Source organism: Hesperophylax consimilis, chromosome 10 (genome assembly GCF_061612785.1).
Source record: "Hesperophylax consimilis isolate HC1 chromosome 10, BYU_Hcon_1.0, whole genome shotgun sequence".
Lineage (NCBI taxonomy): Eukaryota > Metazoa > Arthropoda > Insecta > Trichoptera > Limnephilidae > Hesperophylax > Hesperophylax consimilis.
Genome location: NC_142845.1, coordinates 27313066 through 27338012, shown reverse-complemented (window position 1 = coordinate 27338012; position 24947 = coordinate 27313066). Strand labels below are relative to the sequence as shown.

At 34.0% G+C, this 24947-nt stretch overlaps 1 protein-coding gene across 2 annotated transcripts in view; it reads right to left on the bottom strand.

Moving 5' to 3' along the window:
• Positions 1-260: 260 nt before the first annotated feature.
• The window catches only part of LOC149420560 (uncharacterized), a 289868-nt gene continuing 265181 nt past the window's right edge, over positions 261-24947 (bottom strand). For both annotated transcript variants that reach the window (XM_089636786.1, XM_089636787.1), the window contains exons 5-6: positions 9298-9456; positions 261-1684 (exon numbers count right to left, since the gene is read on the bottom strand). In XM_089636786.1, coding sequence (XP_089492912.1) covers positions 482-1684; positions 9298-9456 — 1362 coding nt within the window. In that variant the 3' untranslated portion in view covers positions 261-481. The remainder of the gene's footprint in view (positions 1685-9297; positions 9457-24947) is intronic.

The following is a 24947-nucleotide window of genomic DNA, read 5'->3' as shown; positions in this document are numbered from 1 at the left end:
CACAATTTTAAATAAATTATATTTTGTTTCTACAATATCCATAATAGTGACGCCCCCCGACTGCACAAATATGTTTGAAGAGCCGTGCGTATTATTTACTTAATATTTATATACATACGTTTGCCAAATGTCAGCTTACTGCCTTATTCAATCAATCAATCGAACCAATTGCGTTAATCATCATTCTTATTATCATATATTAGCTATCAAATCACGCAAAGCGCCAATAATAAGAGAATTTTATTTTATTTTTACGGCACAAACTATACAATATTATGTATTGATAAAAATATATTATCTTATATTTGCTATCACCTAATACCAATTAATTAAGATTTATTTAATGAATAATTTAAATGTTATTATCCTGATGAAGAGCAGGTCTGAATTTCGTATTTTTCTTTAGTTTAAATTGATGATTAATTAATTTATTCTACTTGAATATTAGTTTACAGTCATAAAGTTAAAATTCTAAATCACTTTAACTTTGCGTAGAATCATTCTCGTCGGAACACATGGGACTTTCAGCTTCTTCTGTGACCGTGATGAGGGGAGGCGGGAGAGATGGCCTCTCCAGCCCTTCAATGAGAGAGTTCTCGTTGTTGAACTTGTCAAACTTTGGCGAGAGACTCGGCATCATGATCTTAGTTGATTGCTTCAATGATGAATACAGATCTGGAGTTATTATAGGCAATGAAGCTCTCTTGCTTCTTGCACCAGCTGCTACAAGTCCAGCGTTGTGGCAAAGCAACGGTGATCCGGATGCAATGTCACCAGGATAGCAATCGATACTAGATTCCTCTTCAATTGTATCAAAATTGTCATCATTACCATTTTTTTGCCCGTCTGAAATCTTTCCATTCTTTTGCATATCGTCTTCGTGGAGTCTCGGAGGCAAGCTATCAGCTCTGTGCAGACATTGATTAGTTTTGTCATGGTTGATTTCGACTACAGTCTGTTCTTTCTTTACAGTTCCATTACCCAGCTGTCTTTGTTGTTCTTGGTGTCTTTCTTCTTCATTATCTGAATTGTGGACACTTTCATTGTTTGAACCGACTCGGTTCATTGCTCCATGTTCTATCTTGTCTTGCAGCTTATGGAGGCTTACTTCTCTTGCTTGAATGTCTGATAGTAGTGGTCCATCTGTCGAACCTTCAATGTTGTATCCTGTGGATTTCATTGCGTCGTCTCCTGCGATGATTGAGTCTTGTTTGAAGATTGCAGCTGTGATGATTGGTTTATCAGGGTCAGTTGGTGTTTTGCTCAGTAAAGGTTCGCGGGATGACTCGCAAGGGATAGTAGTAACAGAATTAGTTGCATAACCAGAGTATAGTGGATAGCCATAGTGTCCTTGTTCGTATCCTACTTGGTTGCCGTATGCATAGCTTGGGTTGTCTGATGAAGAAATACTCAAATCTGAAGTGGAAAGTCCAGTATTGGTGCTTCCAAAAGACTTCTTGGGCTGTTGCTGGTTGTTTTTAGGACTGTCGGGGGTATCTTGTTCTTGGTCAGTGCAATAGTTGCTGGTGGCTGTTATGGGAGAATGGTGAACCAATGCCCTCCGCCCCGGAGACCCGTTGTTGGCACCAGGTTGAGTGTTGCTCTGCTGCACCTCGACTACAAAGACACCGTCATTGTTAGCGGAATACTTCATCTTGGTCTCCCTGGAGCCACGAGCTATGTCCTGAAACATTGTTGAAAAGCAATTATTAACAGTTCGTAGATGTTGAACAATGGGAATTGCACTCAAAATTCGACTCACATATATTAACTACCTATTAACTACCACACACTGAAGAGACAATACACACATCTTCATTTGATGTCATCAAACCATTTTAACACACTCTTTGCTGCGTTCACATTCATGCATAGTCTTCTTTTGTACCAATTCTTTGCATGACTCGACTCAACTATTCATCAAATAGATAAACTAACTTGCTGTAACTGCCAACGGATTATTTGCAATAAGTGAAAACTATGTCCATGTTTTATTGAAACAACCTTTCTTTAAGTTTTAAAGGTTTTTTTTCCTTTTTTTCCCCAGTATTTTTTTACACATAGTAAGATTTTAGGAGAAAAAATTACAAACCCATAAAAATGTTTAAAAATGTAAGTCAAGGGAACCCCGAAATACTCTGTCTGTGCGTGCGTAACATAAAAAATACTAATAAAATAAGAATAGAAATAAACTTTTTAAACAAACAAAAATTTTAAAATATAACATCATACAATACAACACATTTTAGAAGAAAAAATTACAAACCCATTAAAATGTTTAAAAATTGTGATGGACTCGCCCTGGGATAAATTTTTTTTATTGTTGATTTATTATGGTTAGAAAGAATTTTTCAGTTGATTTCACGAAGTAGGAGTTTACCAGATGTTGGCCTTAAAGCTGATTTAGAAACAAGTGTTTAGATTTATTAGGGTAGAGAAAAAAAAAATAGGAACATGCACTGTATCGTCGCAGACCTCCGTGATGGTCGTTTGAATTCTTAGATTTTATTCAGTGGGGTAGTAATGGATTTGCCAGAGTAGGGTGGATAGGAAAAAAAAACCTAGCGAGATCGATAAGAAACAATTCAACTAGGTTGAGCAATGCTACTAAGTGGCTTTCTAAGTATGAAATACGCCGTTAAATATAGTTACGTAATTTGCTAAGGATTCAGACGAATTATAATTATGAATAGCGAGGTAAATAACACTTTAACAGGACGAGTTTGGAATTTGCCTAATTAAATTAAAATCCTGCAAGAAGATTTAAAAATAAAACTTATAAATAAAAGATATTTAATACATCCTAGACCGTGTTGATAATTGTAAGCCGAGCTAAAATTCTGGTGGGCCGACACGCCACTGGGCTGAAAGGGTCTTGTTTCTTCTTTGTCAATTCTTTGAACAAAGAATTGGACATTTTACTTAAGAAGTAACAATTTATTGGTTTTGAAACGATTTAAATTGATGTGTTCCTTTAGTTCATTTCTGTCTTTTGAATACAAAAAGCATTCAGAATTCAGGAGACATAAATTAGAAATCGCAAATGGTGATTTGGGGGTTGGTTTGGGGAGGGGGAGTCTGGATTTGAAAGCGCGGGGAGACGGTCAAGACAGTGAGCGTTGAAGATCGGAAGGAGGAAGTCGATAGTCGTGGTTAGAAAAAGCGGTTCAAGACAGTTAGCGTTGAAGAACGGAAGAAGGAAGTCGATAGTCGGTGGTTAGAAAAAGCGGTTCAAGACAGTTAGCGTTGAAGAACGGAAGAAGGAAGTCGATAGTCGGTGGTTAGAAAAAGCGGTTCAAGACAGTCAGCGTTGAAGAACGGAAGAAAGAAGTCGATAGTCGGTGGTTAGAAAAAGCGGTTCAAGACAGTTAGCGTTGAAGAACGGAAGAAGGAAGTCGATAGTCGGTGGTTAGAAAAAGCGGTTCAAGACAGTTAGCGTTGAAGAACGGAAGAAGAAAGTCGATAGTCGAGGGTGAAAAAAGCGCTTCAAGAGAGTCAGGTTTTGAAAACGTTGGGAGGCGGGAAATAGAGTCAAGGGGGTCAGAGTTTCATGGTTTGGGAGACGGTCAGGAATAATCAGGATCGGTCAGCGTTTTAAGATAGTCGAGTTAGTAAAAACTAGGAAGCGCGTCAACAAGAATTAATCGTCGGGACGCGAACACGGCTAAAATCATTTAGTGTAGAAGGAGTGATTTTTCTAACAGCATGAGTATCTTACTGCATGTGACTGTGTTTGTTCTTTATAATTATTTGGATTGTTGACACTAAGATGTATCGGTAAGTCTATTATAATCTAATTATTAACACTTATTTCCTTAATGTAAACCAAATAATTCAATTGTATTTTGAAGTAAGAGTATTTAACTTGAATACTATAGAATAAAATCTTCAACAGAATAATATAGTGCGGACCCGTTTAGCAGAAGAGGCCATAAATCACCTAAAGTGGGGGCCGACCGGGACCCGGCCATTTCGAAACTCAAAGAAAAAAAAACCTTTAGATCATCCAACAATAGACATTGTTTATGAGTTAGACTATTTTATGCAATTTAAAATGATTTAATAATTCTCCAGTAGTTATATTTAGCGCCAAAATTTATAGAACACAAATCATTGTATTTATGCAGTGTTTTTATAGTAACGGATAGAACGGTTATTAGTCGAAACAATCAGATACCTATGGGCGGAATAGTAACGGATAGAACGGTTACTAGTCGAAACAATCAGATACCTATGGGCGGAATAGTAACGGATAGAACGGTTAATTAAATGCTTCAATGCCTGTTATTTGACAATGAGTTGTCGTATCCTCCTTGGCAATTCAACTTATTCTATACGGAATTCATAAAATATATTTAATTACATATAACTTATTCAAACATCATAATTTTAATTCATTTTTGAATCGGAATAACGCAGCGGATTGAGGCTAGCCGCCGAGAGAATGCATCTGTCTGGCATTCCTATTCTATCAAGCGAGATTTTAATTTTTCATAGGTTTGACGGGGACGAAGTATGCGAATTTTCCGTAGGCTGTCCTATCTTACCAAAGCGACAAAAGCGAAGGGAACGAAATTTGTAATTTGGCTTGCCTAATAGGGACTTTTGTGTTAGCAAAGTCGATAACCCTGGATACCGAGATAACGTCTATTTTAGTATAGCAGCGCCGGCTTTTTCCCCTGCTATTGGTGTGGTTGAGTTATTCCCGTAAAAGCACCGGTTTCTGTCGAAGGTGTTGGCGGACCAGCCTTAGATAGTCACCCTGAATAGACCCCTGTTTCGAGTATTTTCAGCTGGTGAGAGGACGCTTTCACGGAGTTCAAATCGAAGGGAACGAAAATTGCTAATGGGCTTTCCTACTTGAGTTAGCTGGTAGACGAAGGAACAAAGCGGATAAGGGCTATGCTATTCTTGTCTGGCGTGTGGGAAGGATTTTCTCGCTGACAGAACGAAGGGATCGTGACGAATATGAAGTTGTCTCGGCGATTTCTGACGTCCTTCCTGTCAAATTCAATAAGTACTTACCCCACTATAGGAGGAGAAGTCATCCAGAATTAGGTTGGAAATTGACTCCGACTGAAACCGTTTGAGCTGACGGAGATCGGATGATTTCAGATTCACGACCTGATGATTCCAGTATCCCTGATCCTTAGCGCCGGAAGTCGAGGATATCAATTTCTACCATTCTTTGATATTTGAAGCGAACGGAGGGTAACAAACGATAGAGCGAATGACCATGACTTTGAAGTGGGGTAAAATCTCCCGTCTAGGAAAAATTCGTTATGTCGGATGGACGCCCTCATCCAAATTAAATATTGACATGACTATTTTGAGTGTGGACGAAAGACTTGAAGTATGTTCTGTATTGTACATATGATAAATATGTGTCATTACCTCTACTGGAACGAGAAGCTGTATAGACTGGAGCCAGGAGCAATTTGGAGTGGCGTGACTGCAGAGGCGAAGTCGAACAAACTGAAGCTGAATTCATCATTATCCTTACGAGCGTAAACCAGAGGGGTGTTCACGGGACTCCCGAACTCCTGACGTTGCTGATGCAAACTACTTCAGTATATGTTTATGTTTGAGGTTAGTAGAGTGGACTCCTAATTTTCGGCATGCTGGCGAAGCTTAACTCATCATCGATTTGGGGGAGGTTGACGCGACCTAGACCTCGCGCTACCCACGTGACCCAAATGGTTCCTGACACCAGGCTATCATGCCACCGGACCGGAGCAGTTCCTTGTACCTAACGGTATAAGATGAATCTTCATCATTCATCATCAACATCAACATCAACAGTTACCACCAAGGACCCACATTCCACCTTCATCACCCTCCGGCAGGAGGCAAAACATGTCATTATTTCATCTGTCGCTGAGCGATATTCAATTCATTTCTGGAGGTGTTGGGATTGGACCATCAACTTGGCTGCTCTCGAGCTGGTCACGTTGATGGATGGGATTTGGACGGAGACCAATCGAAAGCAACACATGTTTTGTCTCTAGCTATTCCCGAAAATACCTACTCATAGAAATAACTCACAAACTAACAATCCCTAGTCAAATCATTAACTTAGAATTTTGTGCATCTTGAATTGAATTATCTATAGCGAATTTCATGTACTTGTAATTAATTGTCTCATTATATTAGCACTTTATCGACTGCAGCAACCGGAAACGTTTGGGCGAGCAAACAAGGTAGGAAAAGGTAGTTAAAATCAGGGTAGTCGGTCATTGTCTTATTTTCAAACCATACAGAATGTAACACGCCTCATCTAAAAAGAACCAAAGTTACCACAACCAATTAAAAGGATCCTTCAATGAATTAATCCCTGTCAAAACAAAAAATTGACACAACGTGACATATTAATTCGTTAAGATTGAAGGGTTGATAAACCGCGGGAAGTTGTAAACCAAATAGCGAACAAATTGTTAATTCGTTAACGAGAACGTTGAGGGAGGGTGAAAACATTACAAAATGTAAGTCAAGGGAACCCCGAAAGACACTGTCTGTGCGTGCGTAATATAAAAATACTAATAAAATAAGAATAGAAATAAACTTTTTAAATAAACAAAAATTTTAAAATACAACATAAATCAGTGTAATGTAAATTTTAAAGATTCGGAGTAGTATTGAAATATTAAGAAATAAAACATAAAGTTTCATGATTTTAATTTTTTTACGTACAAATAATGTAAATTATAGGTACAAATAATGTAAATTACAGGTACAAATAATGTAAATTATATGTACAAATAATGTAAATTACAGGTACAAATAATGTAAATTACAGGTACAAATAATTTAAATTATAGGTACAAATAATGTCAATTACAGGTACAAGTAATGTAAATTACAGGTACAAATAATGCTAATTATAGGTACAAATAATGTAAATTTTGGAGTTATAGTAATGGTGAAAGTTATACCTATCAATGTAATATATTGCCGGACGACTTCCTGATAATATATCAGTCTTTCAGAAGATATCTGATCACGTGGCCAAGGCAGGTGGCTTGTCCAAATAAATATCATGGACGAGATTTGAAAGGATTATTATTTTGCAGAACACGTGTTTCGACTTCCTGATAACATATTTGTGCTTAACTGATATTTTACCATGAAACTTGTGAATTCATTAGCTATAGAAAACCAGCAATTTCACCAGATTTTTAATAAATTAACAATATTTCATATCAGTAAGTTATCTCCTTATGAGATCGACAAATATGATGTTTAATAACTAGATCCCAATGGTCGAGTGGTTAAGACGCTGTCCCTGTAAGACAAGAGATCCTGTGTTCAATTCCTAGTTGTGACCGTTATCTTCAATTTATTTTCTGTGACTTGTTGTATTTCATGTTTCGTTAGGATTTGTTAGTATAACCATCTTTTTCAATGATAAAATATGTTATTTAATTTGTTTTGTGTGCTCTTCTGTTTAATATATTATTGAAAACTCTACATCATGGCAAATAATGGCAAGTACAATAACATACGCTAGTTCCTAGTGAGGTTAAAAATTAAAATTTTAAGAATTAGTTTACCATCTTTTGTGAAGAAAAAATAAATAAATGAATTGGTATATATATCTAAGCGTTCTATATTACAGCATTTTTGTAATTTACATGAATAGTTATCCAAAGTTTTAATTTGTATCTGGAGAAATATCTCTTTTGAAACCGCAAATATTATGTATGATTTTATAATTTGATTATGTATGATTATAGCACAACTAAGTACAGTCTGAAGGAGACGCAGTAATAAATTTGAGGTAATATAATGCAGAAGCAATTCGTTTGCTGTTGGCAAATATAATTCTGCTTCCGTTGTTTTGGCTTTAGGTAGTCGTTTACGTCTCTGAGTGTGTAATAACAATTAATACTAAAATAATTTCAATGTAACTGTTTTTCGAAAACATCTCCTGATAAAAAAAGAGTAAGCGTTCAATTGAGCCGTGGTACAGTTTACCGGGAATTGTACGAATGCGGATCATCGAAAAGAACTAACTGAATTGTGCTGCTCGTTCATAAATGACTCAATCGCTAGTAGGCACCTATAAAATATAGCATAGGTATTACAATATAGGGAAAACCATATTGCAATGAATGGGGAATGTCTATATTAGGCTTATTTTGCGTACATGCCTCTACGTTTGTTTTTGAATTTGAACACTCGTTTTTTAATGTTTTGATAATTTGTAATTTAAAATCTACTAAATTATTATAAGCAATAATTATTCGCCTACATTTAGCCAACTTATTTCACAAACAAATGTAGATATAATATGTCTCGACGCCATCTAGTGGTAAATTCAGCACTAACAAAGACTTTTCTATAAAAATAAAGTTGATTGTTTACAGGTGAAAAAATATAATAAGCAGTAATTGTTGATTGAAGTACTAATACATATTGAATTATTTGACGGGTTGAGAATAAGCCGACGTAGCTCAGTGGTCCAGAGCACCTGATGATCGGATATCAGAAGGTGCGGGTTCAATTCCCGTCGGCGGCATTTATTTTCAATTTGTATGGATATTTCAGGCGAGTAATTATTGCTTATAATAATTTGTTATCCTTTGTGCTACGCATAAAAAAACCTTGTCTTATAAACTTTGGTTTATCATTGAAAAATGAAAGTCTAATATTTATAAAAAATTGTTTTTCATACCAATAAATTAACTGCCTTACTTCGGAGTCTTGTCTTTTTGGTGTAAGATTAATTCAAAAATGGCAAAAAACAGTTGTTTTTTTTTCATTTAGAGCAAAGCCCACTGCGTAAACATTGATAACAAAAGAATTGAGAAAAATATGTTTGTAAGTACTTTAATTAACATAAAAATCACGTATACTTATGGACCTAGTAAAGTATTGATGTTTGGCGAAATTAATTGTCAATACTTAAGGATTAAATCAAGATAATCCCTATTATTACTTTAAATTTGCACAAACGAGATTAAATGATAATATCGTTTATATTATTGATTTTTTAAATATTTATGTTGAGGGATCAGTAGGATTTATTGGCCTTGTTAGGATTCTACCGAGCCGAACCCTCTGATATGAAAATATCTGGAGTCGGTGAATTATTTTCCCATTTGATCTCTGGTGAGTTGACGGGTTGTTCTTGTATTGTTTTGTATTTATTTTGCTTATATAATGCAATTGCATAATGTTGATTGACTAGATGATCATTTATGGAAAAGTGTGTGGAAGGGTTTAGTTTTTCCTATGGGGAAAATTCAACCCGGACATGAAATCGGAAAGAAAAAAAAAAAAGTTTTGAATACTAACATTCCTTTGTTCCGTCTCTACGATGAGGTGGTTGTTCTTGAGGGTCATAGTAATGATGGATCCGTTGGCGGGATGGTTGAGGGTTGGGCTGCCTCTGCCGCCCGACTCCTTATCCTCTCCTCGCTCCACCTCAGAAAAACCGGACTCCGCGGATTTCACCTGGAAAAGAAACAATAGAAAGATTTAATAATGTATTTAATTGAAGAATAATACTGAATTTGGGAATTATATTGCCGAAAAAATGGTAAAAAATTTTTTTTTGGGTTCTCTTTGTGATTCCGCTTGTACTACAAGTTTTCGGACACCCTGTGTAGAAACATCTTTGTTTTGTCGAATATTCTTAGCGATAATAACCACCCCAAAATAAAAAAAAAACAATAATTGTTATAAAACGCGGGCGAACAATTGATTGAAGTGATCTGCGAATTAATTAGGTCTGTGGGTGTTATTTTTCCAGTGGCGGTGAATCGTGAAATAAATATCTCAAGGCAAACAAAGAATTACTGTGAAATGAAGCATTTGTAGAGCCTCCGAGGAAATCCCACTCAAATTCCGACTCGTAATCTGGTATTTATGAAGCAATGTACTTATGTGTTGTACAATAATGGTTAATTAACACGTAACTGAACTACGTAACAAGTTGTGACTAACACGTTTCAGTATTTTGAAGAGATCATCAGAAATATGACAAAATAACACAATAAAATGGTGATTCTATTGTGATTACATGTATCTTTACCGAGACAGACCATTTCAGTCAATCCACTCGTCACCGTAATACCTATATAAACACTGTGGTCCACGCTCATACCGCGAAACTTTGGGAGGTGTGTATTCTTTCTTGTTAGCCGTTCAATAAATTACTTTGATTTTGAATACACACTTTTAATTTTTTTTAACATGTTTCCAAATGAATAAACGCTGTTACTAGGTATTAATCTAATGCCTCTCACTATTCGATTCGATGTGCGTTCGACTCGCTAAAGCTACAATACACTAAGCCAGGATCACACGAGACAATACAGAAGACAATACAATATTGTTCTACGCGGTCTGCTTCGACCGCGCAGAATAATGGGAGAATACGACAATTCTACCGTAATTCAAACGCGGAACGCTGTGGAAATGGAAACACGACGACGGGCCTTACCAGCGAGTTCACGAAAAATATTCGGCTTTTTATAACAAGATTTTTTGATATTTTTAAGCTGAAATACGCGATCCGAGTGCCGAGAGCCGACATACGTACTGGCGGAGCGACGGGCTATTGTCCTGCTGTCTTGCCACCTGCTGTTGGGGGTAAGACACTATCCTGTGGAGATTGCATGACCGTTCATCTCTGGAACAATGTCTTGGTTCATTATCGTGTCCTCCAAACTACTGTTCACATTAGGACAATGCGTCCAGAGCTGGGACAAGATTGTATTGTACTGTCCTCGTGTGATCCCTGCATTAACAATATTGATATTACAATTTAATCTCTGGGACAATATCTTGATTTATTTTCGTGTCCTCAAAACTACCGTTCACAAAAGGACAATGCGTCTGGAGCTGGGAAAAGATTGTATTGTACTGTCCTCGTGTAATCCCTTCATTAACAATATTGATATTACAATTTAATCTCTGGGACAATGTCTTGGTTCATTATCGTGTCCTCCAAACTACCGTTCACACTAGGACAATGCGTTTGGAGCTGGGACAAGATTGTATTGTACTGTCCTCGTGTGATCCCTGCATTAACAATATTGATATTACAATTTAATAAATAATGTTATTTGACCGGTCGGTGGCCGAGTTGACGTCAGGCGTAGTGTGTTCAATTCCTCGGCTGGCTAAGTCCTCCATCACAACACAAGCCACATTTTCAGCTTACTGTGGTGGTAGTAGGATATTATCAAATATTGTCAGGTTATTTGTTACCCGGGAATGTTTGTCTTTCTTTTAAAATAAAAAAAATAAAAAAACTGCTTTATTTAAAAAAACTTTACAAGGCTTTTTTCTTAGATAATCACGGATAATGACCCCCAGATAGAACATCATAAATAACACCTCCTGAACGTTTGGTGTGTATACCATCAATATTTTCACTGATAGTGTTGAAAATATATCAAAAGGGCATCTTAAAATGGATATCCGTCCTTTCAATCTAACACCCACGACGTGTTCAACATTGATTGACTTAATTAATAATAGATATGTTTACCGGGACAGACCATACAACTTGTAATGCTGACACCTTCAACCCGCTTCGTGATATGTACATAAAATTAAACCGTCGCACATCTACAAATCTCTGCTTCCAAAGGGCTGGCTGTTGGCTGGTGGGTGGTGGCTGGTAGGGTGGAATAATGGATGAAGGTGCCGTGGGAAGTGTCGGGTGGTAAAGGTCGTCTTAAGGAAGCACTGAACAAGGGAAAGTTAGGAAAAAGGTTATTTTTAGATTTCATTCTTAATGCTGACTCGATTAAGTTAAGAATCAATTTCAGTTAGGTTTCAATTTCACTTCTTTTTAAACCTTAAATCGTACAGCTAAAACATTAATATTATGTGGGACAATTTAAGACGTCCAGTTTAATAAAACACTTGCATTTTCATTTCTTATTTAAAGACTCGTGTATCACGGACTACAAATATTCAGGGCGTTAACGGAAAAAAATACTTATATTATTAACCAGTGGTTCGTGACATTATTTGGATTTAAAAATGTAAATAAAAATTTAAATAACATTTTTTTAAAACGAACAAAAAACATCTCTCCCGCGTGTCAATCGAGTAATTGCTCAATCCCTTAATCCTGAACTTAACTGTCCAATACCTACTGCTTTAAAAAACGTTTTTAGTTGAGAAAACGAAAAAAAAATTTTCACATGTTTTACTCCAAATAATTTCGTGATTCGTAACTCAATGGTCAAAGTTGATCAATTATGTATTTTAACACCCTGTATATATTTTTAACATGATTAACATATAGAGTCCCAACTGTCCTGAGCTAGGAGCATTCCCAATTTGTGAGGCTGGCGGAATTGGTGAAGTGGATACTTGGGAAGTACCTGTTTATTCAGATCTTGTCACCAAAAACGACAAAATACTTTTCAAGCAATGTTTCAATTCTTTATGTTAGTCTTTCATCAGGGCGATACTGAGAGTATCTACCACTCTGAATGTTAATAATGTTTACAAATACAGCATTATAAGTAGAAAAAGTTTTTTTCACTTTCGTTATAAAATAATTCCAAATCGACCTAAAATAATTTTAATGATCATTTAAAATACTGACATTTTAATCCGACAAGATTAAACCCTTTTAATCGGTCAGCGTATTTTTGGTTAGATTGGATTTAGTGCCACGTCAGATGTTGAGCGATTACCCCGATCACTCCTCTGAACAGATTTTTCCAAGGAATAGGAAAACTTTTTCCATCGAAGTCTTTTTATAAATTTAGAACCATTCGAGGGAATGAGAAAAGCTGTTTGCAATATTACATGAAAAGGGGTTTTATGGGTAAAAATCCAGCTTTTTGATGCTTTTTGTGGAATATAAACAGGTGTTACCACTATACTATGTAATGGAAGAGATGTTTATGCATTATAACAAGGAATAAAACACATGTTCAATGTATTATGTGTTAAAAACAGCTGTTTGATGCAAATATCTGCTTACTGTACAGAGTTGTTCGAAGAATAACAAAAATTTCAGAATTCCACACTATGTATAATTTCATAACTGGAGAATTCGGTTTCTTAGAACAGGCAATTTGCCTAGCTAGGAACTAGTATCGATCTGAAAAGATATAATAGTACTTGTACGGATTTTACCAACTTTCACTTGTTAATATAAAATTAGATTTTTTTGTTAGCTATTGTACAATTATTGCTTTTCTTGGAAGATTTTATAAATTAATATTTGTGTTTCAGGCTGATAATGATTGCTTATAAAAAATTGTTATCCTTTGTGCTTGGCATAAAATCTTGTCTTGTAAACATATCAACACCTAAACACCTTTAAAAAAATCAATTATTTATGCACTTTGTCAATCCATTACAGAATAGGGTATTATCAACGCTTGGGGAGAAGCAACAAACTCAGCTGTCGGCTATATGGAAATTACACAGAAAACTATCTTAAAGGTTATACTTAAAAACATAGAATTACTGACACTAATCTAATATTCAACATGTTTTGCGTACTAAATATACCCTAAATATACATAAAAAAACTCTACTTAAGTATATTTTTGGTAAAAAAAATCAACAGCCACAAACTAACATTAAAAGATCAGTTAGACAAGAATACAAATAAAACATAAGAACTCCGTCAACGGACAAAGACACCACAAATACCGGGTAATAAAAGAATTCAGCACTCTGACACTCGACACAAAAATGAACGAATCAAAAAAAAAATCATAAACAAAATTAAGATAAGGATTAAGAACATGAAAAAAAGTACATAGTACACATATAAAAATGAATTATTTTTAACGTTTTTGCTTTTTATTTTATTTTATTTAAGTTTTTTAATTTACTCGATTTCATTGCATATCTTTATTATTATTTCATGTATAACTACCACAACATGGGCATTAGCCTAGTATGGTAGTTAAAAAATGTAACATGTAAACATTTATTAAATAATAATAAAAAAAAATTAAAAAAATTAAAAATTTAAAAAAATTTATTTACATACATATTCTGTCTTATATAATTGTAAAATGGGGAGTTTCAGTAAGCAAGCACCCACTGAGGCCCACATTGCTAAATAATTCTTTATAAAATAAATACTGCTTATGTTTTAGTAAAAAATAAAAAAAAATAATAAAAAAATATAAGAAATATATAAATTATATAATACTCTGTATCGTATTGTATGGAAAGAAAAAGGTTAATACACTTAATAACACCGGGCTAATAACACCGACCAAAATATTTGTTTAGCGTAATTTATAGAATCAAAACAGCTGATGAAAAAAATGTGGACAAGCAATCATAAATAAGCGCGAAAAAACTGTTTACAAATACATAACTGTGCGCAGTTTATTTTTTATTCCAGCAAGTATAATATTATATAATATTTAGCACCATAAACATTCTTTCAAAATGAATTTCTTCATCAAAACAATAAATTGATAAATACGCCCAAACTTTCGCTAAACAAAGCTTTCGGAATAAGCAAAACTTATTCCACGCCAAATTAATAAACGAAGCTATCAAAATTCGCTACCAAATATTGCCACAGGAAATAGACTCTTCTATTCTCTCCAAATTTTGCTCCATGATAAGTTAATTTCAATAAAGAATTACTTAGCTTAATGAATTTAAATTGGATTGTTAAACAAAGGCGAAATGAGGTGAGGTTGGGATCCAACTAACGAAGCCTTGGAAGAAACTCGATGGGGGCATTTATTATTTGGTCTAGAGACGTCGTTTCACTTAATAAAAGAGGCAGGTACTAGCTTTACGAAACAACAAAAAAAATCTTCCGAAAAAGAGTAAAAAGATCTCCCCCTCTTGTTGAATTTCCTACCAAACTTTACCCGGGCCACAAAAACGACGAGAATAAAACCAACAGACCTAAACATGTGCAAAAGTGTGTTTTAATCACGCTACATCCAAGCAATGAAAGGATTTGATTAAAATGGATTTTTGTCGAGTGGCGCAGTTTTACAGGGGAGCTTTGTCAGCAAGGGGCGTTTAATTTAAGCTTTGATGCCAGCTGGTAGTATGCAGTACGTAGAACCTAGGACGGTGTAACCAGGACAGTGAGATATATGATTGCTAAAGCTCTCTGAGGAGTAGTTGAATTGGGACGATAGAGGTTTATAATGACCAGTTTTCATCGGATAGCTGAACCAGACGCTTTGTAATTTAATTGAACACTCTAGCTTTTGCTTACAAATAAAGTTAAATTATAGTTGAACGTCTGATATCTTATGATAACGATCTGACGCTGCGGTCTGATCTATGTTAACGGAATGGCGCTTGAATTCGAATAGCGCTTAATTTCTACTAAGTACTCGTATTTATTTATTGTCTTCAAGGTTAATTTGAACTACTCCATTTTAGGTTAAGATAATACTAATAAATCTAAACAAAATGTGAAATAGAACAAGACACAGAAAAAAAACGGTCACAACTAGGAATTGAACTCAGGATATCTTGTCTTACAGGCGTCTTAAACCACTCGACCGTTGGGACTTATTTATTAAACGTCTTATTTGTCGATATCATATTTCAAATTCAGAATCCATCATGTATCGCTACTGGGTATAGCCAAGTGCGTCACGTGATATGCAGTCCACCTCTCTCCAGAAGCCCTCACAGACGAGACGTGTGGTACATTTATTTCTCAAAATTAAATCTTCATTTTTTACTCCAAATATGGTGAGGAATCGCTAGTTTTTCTTTGTGTGCGTGTTGATACCATATTTAAAATATATTGTCTATATTTCACTTGTCGGACTAAAATATATATTTTTTAATTTGTAGAAAACGAAAAAAATATTGTTGTTCAAACGTTCTATTCACTATTTACATCCATTTAATCAATATTACTTATTGTACTGCCAACAATTTCCAAATAATGGTAGGTACGAGTATTTAAAATAAGTAGATTCCTCTCATACTTTCATTTAATACACAGTATTGTTTTCTTTGTGTAGTAGAGTTCTTTGAACCTGGCATCAAGTGTGGTTAATAATCCTTCATGAACAGGTTTGGAATGGTACCTAAAATATTCTGCCAGCAAATTTGAAGAATCCCTTTGCTCACCTCAGACAATAGAAGAAACAATTTTATTTTATTTTGTCAATTATAAATGTCCTGATGGGTTTTTAGGTGGTTTTATATTTTACATGATTTATTGCACGATACAGAGACAACGAGAATTTTTTGATGTTCATATATAAAGTTGCATTTAGACGTTTTATTCCATGTAAAAAAAGAGAGAAATATACAACAGATATTTTAGTATGTTTAATTAGTTATTCCTAAACGTAAACATTTATACCAGAAATAAAAATCATTACCTTTGAGTCATGTCATATTTTCTTTGACTCAATATTAATTGGTAATTAAAAGTTTTTACTTTGATGTCTTTTTATTGTCTATGAAAGCGGGCGGGGGGCCACTTAAGATAATCAACAGTAAAGATATTTGGAAACAGGTGAATCGAGCGTTACTGAACTAATCACTTGGCTGATCGGACCCTGTGATTGATCGTTCGAAATGTTGGAAACAACCGCCGTTAATCCCAGAACTTCTGCACTAAAATAAATACACGAGGTATATCTAGGAATATTCCAAGGCAATTTATTGTAATCAATTCATTCGTAAGTTAAGTACAATTAACGTAAAAGAAGAAAAAAAATCCCGAAGTTGGGGCAGTTGAGAATTGTCTACTGACGATATTGTACTTTTCACTACATTAACAATTCATACTTATCTGTAAACATTCGTAGCTTTGTATGTATGAATACACAATGAACCCAACGATATCCAGACCAGACAAGGCCCATCTAAATAATATATTATCTAATTAAGGGATTTGCGGTTCATCTTATAGTTGGTAGGCCATATCTGATTTGCTTTGCTGATGTGAACAACTGTCCAAATTTATTTATGAGTATTTTCCAATTAGGCTTAAACCACGAATACTGAACCCAAACCTGTGGAAAAATCTACGTGTCTATTACAACTGATGTTCTGAGCTGATGTCTGGGGATGAAAATTACCCAATCATCGACAGATTTCCGATTGGTAGATACTCCCAGTATCGCCCCGGTAAAAAGCCAACATTCAAATTCGAAACGTTGCTTGAAATGGCATTAGCTGTGTTTGATGACCAAATCTGAATAGCCAAGGACCTACTTCAGAGTGGGGATGCCATAGTCCCACTGGATCCGGGCAGTTCGAACATAAGTCACATAAATACGACATGATAAACTAAAAATAATAATCAAAAATATTAATTTCGATTGAGGGTGTTTCTATGAGTGATTGTATAAATAGTGAAATATAAATATTGAATATAAGTTTTCATTTAAAAAATTGGAACTGAAATATCAAAAATTAAGACAAGCGTCAAAGTACCTACCTACAATATAATATTTTTTACCAGAAAATTATTTTGTTTCTATATTTGATCTTTGAATTTCTTTCGTTTAAATTTATTAGGAACAATCTTGAAACGTTAAGTCAGATCTTGTGATTTTTCAAATACCAGCGTTTTTTTTTTAAAATTTGTATCTACTAGTTTAAAATCTACTAACATAATATCCCGTGATTTTTCATTGGTCTGCGGTAGTATTATACTTATTGTGTTCCATTTTAATCCAAGCTTTATCCATAAATATCGCATTTATCAGAATATTTTAAATTATTTGCCGGAAAATCTGCGTACTGCCATTTGTCCCAATGGACATGGATACAGCCATAATAATAATATTACCTGCAATATGTCAATACAATTATCTTCTGGTAGTTGATGCTGATAAATACATGAAACTCACATATTTTGTTCGTGTAGGGATTTAAGGCAAGGGTATTTCTACTGAACTAAAGCCTGAATAATTTATTATTGGAGAGAAATGTCAATAAAGTGAGATGGAAATGTCAAATGATGAATTTTGCGATCATACATAAAGATAGCAGCCAATAAAATATGAGTTAAGAAAAATGAAGATAATGTTATTATTTTTTATTGCTAAACTAACGTTTGTAAGACATGGTTTTATGAATAGCATAAAAAATAGCAAATAATTATAAGCAATAATTTTTAAACTCGTAAATAATCGCAAATAATTCGATTTTCGCAAATTTTCACAAATAATTATAGGCATTTATTTTTACTCGGGAGATATTTTCAATTTGTATTAGTATTTCGGATGACTAATTATTGCTTATAATTATTTGTTATCCTTTATGCTATGTATTAAACCTTGTCTTATAAACGTCAGTTTATCAATAAAAAATAATAATATTTGACAAGTCAAAAATATTTCACCAATAAATAACGATATCATATGTCTCGACGCCATCTAGTGAGAAATTTAGCACTAACAAAGCCTTTCCTATAAAAATAAAGTTGTTTTTTATTGTTTTTTTTTTTATAGTGAATACCTCACAAGAGTCCCAACTGCTCCCGTCTGGAGCCAGTGAGACTATGGCATCCCCAATTGGGGGATGTTGTGAGGCTGAAGGTAAGTGGGGAAGGGAAAGAGGAAGGTGGGGAAGTACCTGGCTATTCAGATCTAGTCACTAAACACGGCTAAAGCCATTTGGAGCAACGTTTCAATTCTGAATGGTGGTCTTACACCAGGGCGATACTGGTAGTATCTTCCACTCTGGAACGTGCCGCAAATATACTATATATTATTTTAATTAATTAATTGTGAAATAACACAAATTAATCAAATGAACCCGCGACCTTCGGAATGGCAGTCCAATGCGTTACCACTGGACTATGCCGGCCATCACTATGCCGGTTGTTTTCAGGTGAACAAAATATAATAAGCAGTAATTGTTGATTGAGGTACTAGTACATATTGAATCATTTGGCGGGTTGGAAATAAGCCGACATAGCTCAGTGAATACAGAGCACCTGACCGGACATCAGATGGCACGGGTTCAATTCCCGTTGGCGGCATTTATTTTTACTCGGGAGATATTTTCAATTTGTATTAGTATTTCAGATGACTAATTATTGCTTATAATTATTTGAAGATAATGTTGATAGTTCTTATTCTAAGTATGATGCAGTTAAATATGACCGAAAAAATAGAGTCGGATTAGCTCAGTAGTTGATAGTAGAGGTGAGGCGTATTTATCGTACCCCGTAAAAGTACCGGGTATTTTCATGCGACACTTTGTACTTGTGACAAATCTTCAAAATACCTGGTTCCAAAATACTCACAGTATATACATCAGTATTTTATACTGGGACTAAATATTTTTAATGGGTATTTTTGCCAGGTATTTTTGATGGGTATTTTTGAAGTATTTTTAATAGGTATTTTTGATGGGTATTTTTGATGGGTATTTTTAATAGGTATTTTTGATGTGTATTTGAGATGGGTTTTTCGATGGGTGTTTTTGATGGGTATTTGTAAATAGGTATTTTTAATGGGTATTTTTAATAGGTATTTTTGTTGGGTATTTTTGACAGGTATTTTTGACGGGTATTTTTCTTTGTACCTGTACTCATTGTACCCAGTAACGAAAAGTACTCATAGGACCCACCTCTAGTTGCTAGAACAGCGCCTCGGCAAGACGAAGGTCCTGGGTATTAGATGCGACCGTATCTTTTTATGATTTTACTGTTTCAAATTTTCGTTTAAGAATCACTATTATTATTATCAATAAACAAAATAAACACTTTATTAATCTAAGGTCCAGTTGATTCGCAGAATTTTAACAGTTCCACAAATTTCTAAGTTAACTTTTTTAAACTTCTGTGGAATCGTATTCAAGTTCCGCTATTAATTCAGCTATATGAAACGACTGGCCAATGAAAAGAACCATTAAAGAACTTTGAAGTTTGATGAATTGTTCAAAATCTGTAAAACAACTAACCCCAAGACTCAAATTACACTTTTAAATCAAATCTTCCATTTGTTAACTCCAACGTACATCTCTAAGAGAGGCTTTTAAATTTGGGAATAAAATAAGGTTATCGAGAAAATTCAACAATTTATTTATTACTTATGAAATTTGTGCTGAACTCGTTCTATATTATTGGAGGAAAGATGGAATAATAATAATAAATCTAATGGAAGGAAATGGTTATACCGAGTCAGTGGACATCTTCAATTCATCACCAAATGAATACAAACGATTGTTGCCGGGACATGTTCCTTAAATTTAAATGAATAAATAATAATAAGTATGATAATGTTATTTATTCCCATCTAAAGCATGAAAAGGGCGTTAATTAATATGATGGAAGGAGATATAAGAACATGGAACTGAATTATTTTTTCCAGAAAGTTGATATTTTTATTTTATACATTTTTTACAGAAATTATCAGCTGCGTATATTCGACAAATCATCGACAGGTGTTCCCGAGTAATAATGTTACTTGTGTTGTAGCAAATTTTGTTTGTCTAACCATAATAACATTTTCTGAATAAAAATTCAAAGTATATTTTTTTTGTATTAGGCAATTCACCCTTTTAATAATTGCCGTTTCTTTTATAGGATATTTAATCGGTTGACGTATAAAGCTACGGTTTCAAACTAATGATAAAGAAATGTAAAATTTCTAGATGAAATGTTTTCATCGATTGCAAGGGCGTTCCTTTCCACACAGTATTTTCATCGAGAGCTATGGAGCATCGTAATATCCAATTTGCAGTAACATATAATAATGCGTTTTTTTTTCATATTTATAATCTTGAAGTTAGAGAATATTTCAAAATGCCTTTCTGTTCGTCGTGCTATTTTTGGCCACTGCACACGATTTTGGAATTAAACTTTTCTGTATAATTTACATAAATTTTCAAACATGAAAACAAATTCAAACTAGAACAATTTTTTTATGGTTAAATAGCTTTTTTGTATTCAAAGTCTACAAATATTTCTCGTTTTATTTTAATATTCATGTTTCTCTTTTGCCCGTAATATTCACTGTTTAATAACTTCCAGTTTCCACCGATAGGATCATGATTCATCTGAATGTTTTTGAGTAATGCTCTACAAATAGGTCAGGGAACTCTAATTAATTTCAAAAATTCTTATAATTAATACAAATTCAAGCAGTACATGTAGTACAATATATTATTTTATTTGGAATGATTTTGTCGATCTTGAAGAGTTGTGTATTTTTCTTTAACTAGCAAAGCCAAAGATAAAATTAAAACACTAAGGACGGGTTGTTTCAGAGAATTTGAACAATCCTTCAAATTTCAAAGCTAATTATCAAGTTCTGTGAAAGATTTTTTCAAGTTCTGTTATTATTTCAGTTCTGTCAAGCAACTAGCTTATAATGATATAATAACAGAACTTGAAAAGGACTTTCACAGAACCCGAAAATGAACGTTGAAATTTGAAGAATTGTTCAAATTCTCCGAAACAACCCGTTCTAACATTTTTTAAAATTAAACAACAGCTTTTAATGAAAAAAATTAAAAGCAATATATGCACGAATTTTAAAAACAGTGTTAAAAATCGTGTAAATAACAACAAATGGTAATAAACTTTTTTTATTTCCACAAAATGAATGTTCATTTTTGATGTTATATTTGATGTAATATGATTTCAGAGTGGTAGATATATATCTCAGTATCATCTTGGTAAACGACAACGAGTTAGAATCTTAATATCTTTAGCCATCTCCGATGACCATATTTGAATATCGAGACAGTTTCTTCTACCCTATCTCCTTCCATTTTCCACCCCCTTCAGCCTCACGACATGTTCTTAATGGGGCTGACATAGTCCCACTGGTATGGAACCGTATTTGGCCAAAATGAAACCTATTATCGATTACCTTCTTGTGACTTCACCCCTAATAAGACAACACATGAAAAATAAAAAAAAGGTGAAATTTAGTAAGAAAATTATTTATTTAATGGAACTTATTCTGGTGGTAATTGAAGATGTCATATTTCGTATTAAGACAAGATATTATAATATGAAAATAAGGCAAGATACGATATTAATTCTGTTTAATACAGAATTATATAAAACAAAAACAAATTATCACTCATGACAATAATAATTCAGAAACAAAACATTATTTTTTTTATTCATTGTAAATACTTATAGTCACAGTTGATATTTATTGGTAACCAAAAGAGATAGGATGAACATAAAACAAATAATTAAAATAATTATATTAACAATAGAAAACTTGCTCATGAAATATTGAAACCTCTAACCTCTAAAATATCTAAGGCTTAGAGGTAAACTATCGCATGTCACATTAATTTGATACATTTTTACAGGAAAGCATAAACAGCGAAAGCAAAAAAATGAAGATTAGAACTTTATAATATAACAATAAGTCATACATAAATACAAATACAGTAGATAATAGTGATCCAATTTAAGCTCTCTATATTATTGAACTAATAATAATATTGAGCGATTATTTTATAATACAGGGTTTTCCAATAAGAGGTGTTATTTTGATATTCAATCGTAAAAGATCAATGGTTTCGTTGCATGTGTGGCACATAACGCCATTTTGTTGAAAGTAAACGTTGTCCAGATCAATATCATCCAATTTCGGCCATAAAAAAATCATTAATCATCTCTCGATACCGCAATCTATTCACCGTAACTGTTGCTCCAGCCTTATTTTTGAAAAAGTAAGGTACAATGACTCCGCCGGACCATAAAACGCACCAAACAGTCGCACGTTGAGGATAAAGAAGCTTTTCAACAATAACTCTTGGTTTTTCCGAGCCCCAGATGCGACAATTTTGCTTGTTGACAAAGCCACCGAGGTGGAAATGGGCCTCATCACTCAAGATGATTTGCATTTGATTCACTCAAGTGAATTTTAATAATTTAAATGCGTTGTTGAAGCGTGTATCGTTCCATTTTTATTAATGGCGTAGTTTCTTATTGTCAAATGTCAAAAAATGACAGCTTCAAAAGTAACATCTACCGAAATAGCGGGCTATTCAAAATAACACCTCTTATTGGAAAACCCTGTAAAAGTGTAGGAATATTTATATGTTTTTAAATAAACTTTTAAAATGACTGCCTCAACACAGGCAAATTATGAACGACTTCAATTTTTTCGATTTTTTACACACTGTATGTATCTATTGTTTTTTTATATTATTTTTGTCTGTTATGAATTCTATTTACAAACAAATATACACTATGGACACTAACATGTATTCTAATTTACAGTTGCAAATTTCTTAACCCTTCAGTACTTCATCACTTTTGTTCAGTTTGCAATGTTTTTTGTGTATTTCAAATGCGCTATATACATCTTACTTTTTAATTTTCTGTAAAAGAAAATACTGTTTTAAAAACGAATCAAATGCTGCAGAAGGTCTAGAGGAGGCCATTTACTTAACATAATTTTCCATGGTTAATTAATGATACTAAATATTCGATTAATAAAAAAGAATGCACGTTAATGTTATATTTTGCTCGTTTTTTTCATAAATAAAAGTTAGGAAACTGGAATTGATTCAGTCTTAATAATAGTTTTTACTATATTTTAAATCAAAATATTCTGTGAAAGATTTGTAGTCAAACCAGTTATTACAAAACCATTATAATACTTTACAAAAAGGATATACTTCCGTGGAAATCAAAATTAACCACAGTATTTGAGCTCAACCTACTTATTCAATAGACGACCGCGAGGTTTTTTCGCAAACTCCGCTTCAATTGAGCTACAGCCTGCAACCGTAGAATGTTGTATCGCCAAATTAGTTTCGGGCGCAATGGTAGAGCGGATGGGCGGGGAAAGGAAAGGAGAGGAGAGGGTGGAAGCAACAATGAAGCAAGAGATTTTGTGTGTTGGTGTTTCGAAACAGTTTTAAGAAAAGTATTAAAGGGAATATTTTTGATTTATAATGTTTTGTGATCGGATTCAGTAGTCTCGAAAGAAATTTTTTTTTTCCAAATATTGTCGAAAATCGAAAAATGGAGAAAATAAAAATCATTATAGTTAGATTATTAATAGAAGATAAATTATAAATAATTAGATAACGATTAAAATATAGGTATTTTTTAATAATTTACAGGTGACATGAACAACACACACACTTTTAGATTTGTGTACATCGGTGAATATGTACTCACTTCCGACAAAGATCTCCCCAAACGTCACTGAGAAAGAGCCTGTTTTCTTGCTTACGAATACTTCTTGTTACTCTCGAAAGAGAGACGGCAGATAATGTACACGGACATAGAATTTGAGTACCTTTTCAAAAAGTCTTGTTCTTTTTATAAATTAAAATAAGTACTAAGAATACCTAATTTAAACAATCAGTAAATTTTACGTGTTTTAAACACGAATGTGTTTTGGGGATGTCAGAACACGTGTTCATAAAAATTCGAATATTTTTGCAGTTCGTCATTATAAAAAAACACGATGAACGCTGCTGCATGAACACGTTTTCCGATATATTATGAAAGTACTAATAGTTCATCAGGAAATGGCCTGCTGTCACCTTTTTAACAAGATTTTAATAAATCAGTCATAATCATTTTTTTCGTGCAAGCAATACATCTGTGTGAGTACTATATTTAAGCATTTTTTGTCTGTATCGTTTTCCTTATAGTGTAACATGAAATCAAGAAAAAACTTAACTCATAGATTATAGCAATAGGTCACCCTAAGCGGATCGCTACGTTTGGTATTCGCTGCAGTTACGTAGCAAGGGTGCCTAGGTTCATGGTGTGAGGTTTGTGCAGATCTTGAAAGAAGATGGGTCTTATTAACGACTGCACCGTAGTAGAAGGGATAGATTGATACGCCTGTCACTCCTGGACTGATTCCCAGAATTTTTCCCATCCCTAATACCGTTTTCCTTCCCAAAGATGACATAGGCCATGAGGGAAATCGTTTTCCTCAAGTCCTTCTGTGTGGAAAAATAATCATGATATTTCATCACTTATCTGCATCCCGTAAGTATTTAGTCCCAGGAGGAACACAGGAAGTGGCGGGGTCCGGTGTTGC